This window comes from Chroicocephalus ridibundus, chromosome 7, assembly GCF_963924245.1.
Source record: "Chroicocephalus ridibundus chromosome 7, bChrRid1.1, whole genome shotgun sequence".
Taxonomy (NCBI): domain Eukaryota; kingdom Metazoa; phylum Chordata; class Aves; order Charadriiformes; family Laridae; genus Chroicocephalus; species Chroicocephalus ridibundus.
The window spans coordinates 47,947,253-47,954,498 of NC_086290.1; the positions used below are offsets into that span (position 1 = coordinate 47,947,253).

At 48.7% G+C, this 7,246-nt stretch overlaps 1 protein-coding gene across 1 annotated transcript in view; it reads right to left on the reverse strand.

Annotated features, from left to right (window-relative positions):
- GALNT17 (polypeptide N-acetylgalactosaminyltransferase 17) overlaps positions 1 to 2,274 on the reverse strand; it is a 219,033-nt gene extending 216,759 nt beyond the window's left edge. The window contains exon 1 of the mRNA XM_063341566.1: positions 1,583 to 2,274. Within this exon, the coding sequence (XP_063197636.1) occupies positions 1,583 to 1,820 (238 nt within the window). The 5' untranslated portion in view covers positions 1,821 to 2,274. The remainder of the gene's footprint in view (positions 1 to 1,582) is intronic.
- Positions 2,275 to 7,246: the final 4,972 nt, after the last annotated feature.

A 7,246-nucleotide genomic window follows, 5' to 3' on the forward strand; every position in this document is an offset into this window, starting at 1 on the left:
AGACAGCACACTTGGAGCCCTCCTTACGCTCACAGCTCCCCTTACAAGCACCAGCCAGATCCCACAGCAGCCCCCAGAGCACATCGGAGCAGGGAGTCCCACTTTAATCTCCACAGAAGGAGGGTAATAACTTATGATTTCAGCTCTCCCTCTGTATTTGCAGGAATGGTAGATGGCATCACAATTACTCGTCCACTACCAAGGTCCTTGTACGAGGTCCCCTGTCTTGAACTGCAGCTATTACCCATTTTTAAATAGGTGCCTAAATCATCCTGGAAACTTCTGCCCTAGCAATACCCAGAAGCAGCCGGTTTCACGGTTTGGTTGTAAATAACACCCAGCTTTCTGCTTTATTCCTTGTTACTGTTTCACCTTGTTTGTCACCCAACAGTGCTCCTCCAAACCTTGTGGTGCTAGGCAGGTTTTTCGTGCAAGTGTGTAAAGTAGCAATATAAATAACACTTTCCTACTCGGCTGAGTGCTTCTCATGTCTCGGTCCGTGCTTGTGCTTCGGGGAGGGCACGGTGTGACAACTCTTAGGCACCAGGAAAGGTCTGTTGTATTCCTACACCTGCCTCACATCCTCGGAGCAGAATGGTGATGAGCAAAAGCTCAGATTCAGTACGGAGACACAGCCCACGCCAGCTTTAGGTTCACCATGGCACAGAATCGTGCATTAGCTTCATATTCAATACTCAGGGAGGGAATCACACTGACATTGCCAAAAACATTAACTCTGCTATCTCTGCAACACAAAAACTTGCAGTTGTTAAAGCTACGGAGATTGGAAGCAATAAATGAAACTCTTGATTGAGATTACCTTCCCAGTTGGGAATCTATGGGGAACAATTTTCAAAAAAATTAGCTTCCACAGTCAGTGTTTTAATTAGATACCTCACCTAGATTTCTCAGATCCTTACAACATGTTTCTCTATCCCACACGGCAGCTTTAAAACTCCCTTTCTACATCTCAGAACTACTGAACCTGGTGAGATTTTAATAGAAATCCCTTCACTACGCTATAAAGAGAAGCATTACTTGAGATTTTAATTAGCAGCTGTCAATGCTGAGCCATAGGAAATACTGAATAGTTTGCTTAACTTAGTAGAGAAAGTGCATTTTGCATTCTGACCTTCTGCACTCAGATGATGGAACATACTTGAACCGTTTCAAAACTCCCTTCCAAAAAACCAACTCTGTAGAAGTAAAAGCCATTCCCTCAATCAATATCCAGCGTGCTGCTCCAAGCCGTATTTCCCACTGAACACCCCGCTCTCATTTGATGCGGAAATCGTGACACCGTAATTCCCTGACCAGTACTGTAAACTCGGAAGGCAATGTTGTGTTATTATGCTTTCCTCCCATCCTGTGCAAGGTACCAGTCTGAGCTTTAACACAAACAGAACCTGGAAATCAGATACTTAAATTGACTCCGTCCGTTGAGACTCTGTTTGCACAGTAATACAGGAAAAAGCACATCCTGTCATGCAAACTTCAAGCAAGCCGTGCACCCGCTCTTTGCCTCAACTCCCCACCCACGACCCTACTCAAAAGGCATTAAGAGCAAAAGAACTATTCCTACCGTTCAGCTGCCTGTAGACTATATCTTCTAGGAGGGAGAGTCTCTTCAGCACCGCATCCTGGATGGAGCTGATGCCGTGGGCTGTCAAGTTGGCCACTTCTGCCCTGGGATGGATGTCATGGAAGGAGTCGCCGCTCTTGGCTGTGATGGGTCTGCACTTGGCCAGGAAGAGGACAAAGCCAGCCACCGCGATCAAGTTTAACACCAGCAGGACTTTGACTCTCCTCAAAGAAGCCATCAAACTTCCCGAGGGGCACCGCCAGCCGCCGCCGGGTCGCCCGCAGGGGCTAGTGGAACCGGCCGGCAGGTGCCAGCCGCTGCGCCCGCATCCCACGCCGCCGCACGGAGCCCCAGCGCGGCCCCGGCCTCGCCGCGGCGGGGAGCGGAGGGGCTCTGACGAGGAGAAAGCGCCGAGCTACGGCCCCGCCGAGGAGACACCGCCGCCGCCGCCACCACCACCGGGGCCGCCCGCCCCGCTCCGCTGCCGGCGCAATTTCATACCCCGCGCGGCGCGGCCGCGCCTCGCCTGCGGGGCCGGCGAGCCCTGCGGCAGCTCCGCCGCCTCCTCCTCCTCCTCCGCCGGCCGCGGAATGGGGGGGGAACGCGGGGCCGTTCCTGCGTTGCGCGGACGGGGCATGCCCCGCCGCTCCCGCCGCCTCGCTGCACCGGGGCGGGGATGGAGGATGGGGATGGCGGGGGTGGGGGGGAGCAGGGGGCGGGCTCCCGCCCCTCTCCGGCGTACGGGGCCGGGAGGATGCGGCAAAGAGGGGCTCCGCACACCGCTCCGCGCCTGCGGAGAGCGGCACCGCCGCGGTCCGGCTGCCGGGAAATCCCGGGCTGGAGGCTCCACGGTGATGGGGCGGGGGGGGGCCGAGCCGGGCAGCGGCGCCCCACGGGCTCCCCCCGCCGGGTCCCCCCGGCGGGGGGAGCCCGTGGGGCGCCGCTGCCCGGCTCGGCCCCCCCCGCCGGGGCGGGTCTCTGTCGGGTGTCCTACCCTTCTATTAACATTTTCTATTAATTCTCACCTAAAGTTTCACCGCCCTGAAGGTTGATGCGCGGTTCTTTGAACTCAATGAACTAAAATTCAAACCCAAACTTTTCAAGCCAGACTGCTCCATCGGCGAGGAGTAAAACCCACCTAATTTGGAGCTTCCATCCATTTGCCACGCCTCAACCCTGCTTTTCAGAAAGACGACCTGAAAGCAAGACTAGAAATTCAAACAACGTTGAATCATTGTATCCTACGAGGCAACTTTTCGAGACGTAAGAATATCTCCCCTTTCACCTTCAAGCCATAATTAATAAAAAAGAAACAAAGAGAAAAAAAAGCCAATGCCATGGAAACAATTCTAGAATTGCTTTAAAGGATTTGGAGTTTTAATTTAGTACCAGCTGCACATGAAACCTTTTATGGTTTCTACACTCAGAGCCAGGACCCTGCTACAACCCCGACGAAGGGAGACAGGCACAGAACACATAGTCAGACCCCGGAACAACATGGTCAGTCCATCACCCATGCTCAGGTTCATTATTCCACGAAGAAGGTAAAGCTGTGAATGATTTCGGTGACTTGAAGCTAGGACTACCTTACAAATTCCTGAAAGCCAGGAAAAGCTTTTTTGCTGGCACTGAGGGGAAGCTCATCCTGACACCCGCAGGTTTGGTGCTTCTTTGGGGGTGTTGTGGCACACGATAAACAGCAGAGTTTTGTTTCCAGAGCTGTCAACCAAGATCTTTTTTTTTTTTTCTCTATCAATAAAAGCACTTAAAAAACAAAACAAAACAAAAAAACCACAACCCCAAACCCACACAACTTTGCGGAGGTGTTTATCAAAAAGGGCAGCCACATGGCCCCAGACTATCAGGAGCAGGAATATTTGTGAAAATAGAAAATTACCTACTACTTATTTTAAAACAGTCTCAGCTAAAGACCCATTCCTGCTAGTCCTTCTCTACACCGTGCTCCCACTGAAGTCGGCCTTGTGGCGCTACACGGAAACAGCAAGATCTATTTTAATTATAAAACACTGGTTGTAAAATGTTAGATTTAAGGAAATTTGTCACACGGACATTACATAATACGACTCTAATGCGAAAAAAACCCCTTAGTATCTTAAAACAAAAAAAAAAAAGCGAATGCAAGAGTTCAAAGCAGCTCCTTGCTGAAGGACAAGGAGAGTATTTTTTGCCCCCTTCCTCCCAAGAAAGGAGCAGAACCAAGTCCCCAAGAAAGCAGGGAGGGAGGGAGGAAACCACGACCCGCCTTGTGTTGCTGTGTGCAGTCCCACCTACCCCCTGCGAGAGCCTGTGGTCCCCAAAAGGACAGCATCCCAGGATAAAATAAACATGTCCAAAAACCTGTAGGAAAAAACATAATTATATTCTGTGTGGGAAATACGCACACATCCAACAGCTAGCGATACAGCCCCCCTGCCCTGTGCAGGAGGATTAACTTCAAAAACCTTCCCACATATCTGTTGTTGTTGTTGCTGCTGCTGCTGCTTTTCTTTCTATAAAGAGTGGAACTAAACAGAACAGACTTTGAAGCTCCAGGAGCTGACAACAAACGGCCATCACCTGGGAAGTTCACCAACCCAGCTGCAAAACATCACCATTGCAGAGGAGAAAGGTTTTCTGCTCCTGGCCTCACAGGGCAGAACTCCTGCTTTGAATCAGTGGTGGCCTTTCAGGGGGCAGAGAAAGGGCACCCGCTAAAAAACTGACTCCTCTCTCCTGAACTGGTCTGCATGTTCCACAGAACTCCTTCCACTGTGCTACTCTTACAGCAGCAACAATTTTCCCTTCATTTCTTTTACTCAGAGGAAGTTTTTTCAGTTTTGCTCAGTTGTTCTACAATCCTTTCTAGCCCTATGATCAAGATTTTAGAAACTACTAGAGCCCCAACCCCAAAGAATTAGCACCAACCATTACAGAATCATAGAATGTGTTGGGTTGGAAGGGACCTTTAAAGGTCATCTAGTCCAACCCCCCTGCAGTGAGCAGTATTATGTGCCCTTTAGTGTGACCTGAGCAACAAACACTGCGTTGCTCTGCATGAGACTTGACCAACTCTATTTATTTAGACTCAACTCAACAGTACCAACGCTTATAAATACTTGAAGGGTGGGTGTCAGGAGGATGGGGCCAGGCTCTTCTCAGTGGTGCCCGGGGACAGGACAAGAGGTAACGGGCACAAACTTGACCATAGGAAGTTCCACCTAACCATGAGGAGGAACTTCTTTGCTGTGAGGGTGGCAGAGCCCTGGCACAGGCTGCCCAGAGAGGTGGTGGAGTCTCTGTCTCTGGAGACATTCCAAATCCTCCCGGACGCGTTCCTGTGGGACCTGCTCTGGGTGACCCTGCTCTGGCAGGGGGTTGGACGGGATGATCTCCAGAGGTCCCTTCCAACCTCCACCATTCTGTGTAACTGTATCGTATTTCCAAATAACCTAATGCTATCCGTGTCATCAAGAGCTGCAATATTATCTACCAATGGATACCTTTAAAGTGACATGGGAGAAAGCAGCATACTGCAGATAACAAAAACCAGTAAAGACCAAAAAGTCTGTTGAGGACGCACACCACCAGGATGTGGCTGCAGGAGACCAGAAAAGGTCATGCTTTGTGGTGAAAATCTTGAGAACAGCCCCCCAGACGCTCCACAACCAGTATTTCATTTGAACTCTGCACCACTGTGAGACCGAACAAGATTTGAATAACAAATATAAAATGGTAGTTTGATATAAATGTGAAAAGGTTTTTCAAGACCCCACCTCTCCAAACCAGGGCTTCAACAAGGGGTAGCTCAACCTCCGCTGCAGTGTTTGGGTTGTTTGGTTTGGGGTTTTTTTTCCTCATTTTTTCCCCACTTTCATTACATTTCTACACAAAAAGCATGAAAAATTGTTGCTAAATAGAGAAAAAGAACTAAAGGATACTTATCAGTATCAGGGAGAAAAGATCAGTTTGCATGTCTAATGGAAAAATTCTATTTTTGCCCAATACAGTGAAGTTCTACCAACAGCACATACACCCTTTTCGAGTGCTAGCCAAAATAATTATTTCTTCTGGGGGGGGGGCGGGGGGGGGGGGAATCCCCTAAATCATGAATATTCAATGGATTGATTAATGACATACTAATCCTTTAGCTAAAATCTCTGCTCCTTAAAATACAGCAAACACTAGCTGCCAGTGACAAGAAAAATTAAAAATACAACTTCTGGAAACCAAATTATTTTTATCTCACCCCGGTCGCTTTGGAAGTACACGATGGCAGTATGATACCACGGCGCACCTGGGGCAGACTCTCTTCACATTCTGGTAGACGTAAACCAGGCAGAAAGAACTGGTTTCTTGCTCCCTACTGGAGCCACTGCAGCTCCGTCCTCTCCCACCCACTCCCCCGGGCTGGCAGCGAGTCAGGGTGCTGCTGGGGTGCCCCGCAACCACCTGGGGACATCCAAACATCTACATTTCCAGCCTTGTAAACACCACCGTAAAAAAGCAGATGTTTGGGTCTTCCTAGATACGTTTGCTTGAAGTGCGTAAATTAGCCTTTCTGGGACTTTGAATCCTCGTAAGAAAACCATGATCCGCAAGAGAAAAAAACCCACAAGGGTTCATTGTAAAGCCATGAGATGTTTCCTCAAAATTTTAAAGTTCTTGCTGGAGTATTATTAGGGCAATTTGGTTTCTTCTTTGTTTTCAGGCTTCAAGCGGTGCTTATCAGGAGCTGCCATTCTTTCCTTCTTGTCTCAGGCTTTTGAGAAATCCTGATTATTCAGCTTCAATTTTCTTCCCTTGCTGCCCAGAACCACCTCCGAGAAAGTCCTTCCCCATCAGGTCAGGTGAATTCAAGCCTCCATATTGCCTACAGGCTCTTTGTTTTTCACACTGGTGTCTTCTCCGTATGAGAATCTGCCCCATGAAGTGCCAAGGGCTTCCGCAGGAGCCCTGGAGCATACCCTGGCCTGCTGCAACAGCTCGGGAAGGGCCATTGGAACCCGCCTGGCAGCCGGCGGCCTTGTTGCCCGCAGAGCTCCTGCCCACCCACTGCCCCCAGTAATGCTCTACAGCCGGTGCTACAAGGGGCACCAACAGCACGAAAATCCTCCCTACACGCAGTTTATTGGCCATGCAAGGCCCAATCTCATCTTGCGAAATGAGTAAGCACTTGCAAAAAAATAGATTTTTTTTTTTTTTTTCTCCCAGAAGCTAATATTAAGAAGCTGATGGCACATTGTCTGCTCTCTCCGGATTCATTTTTGACAGTAATTTAGGCAAGTATTTAACATCAAGGAGTGAACTCTTTATCTCCAGCCTTAAAATTTTCTTCCACTATGGGAACAGCTAATGCACAGAAGTAACTTTCTCCAGTTTTATCTTCAAAGTTTGGGAATATATTTAGTTCTACATTACAATGCCTCTATTCATATTTCATGAATTTTTAAGCTCAGGCTGCGAGCATGGACAGCTCATCACTGACACATCAGGGAAATGCTGTGAAAAAACAAGCAACTTATTGTACTTTTGGCTTATGAGATTGCTTTGTGGTTCCCTCAAGGATATTAAAAGAGACCTTTGCAATGGTTATCAATAAGTATCTTTCAGGATCAGCATTTCTAAAGCTTCTAGAATGGCTTCAACTCTTGACTAAGTTCAGAA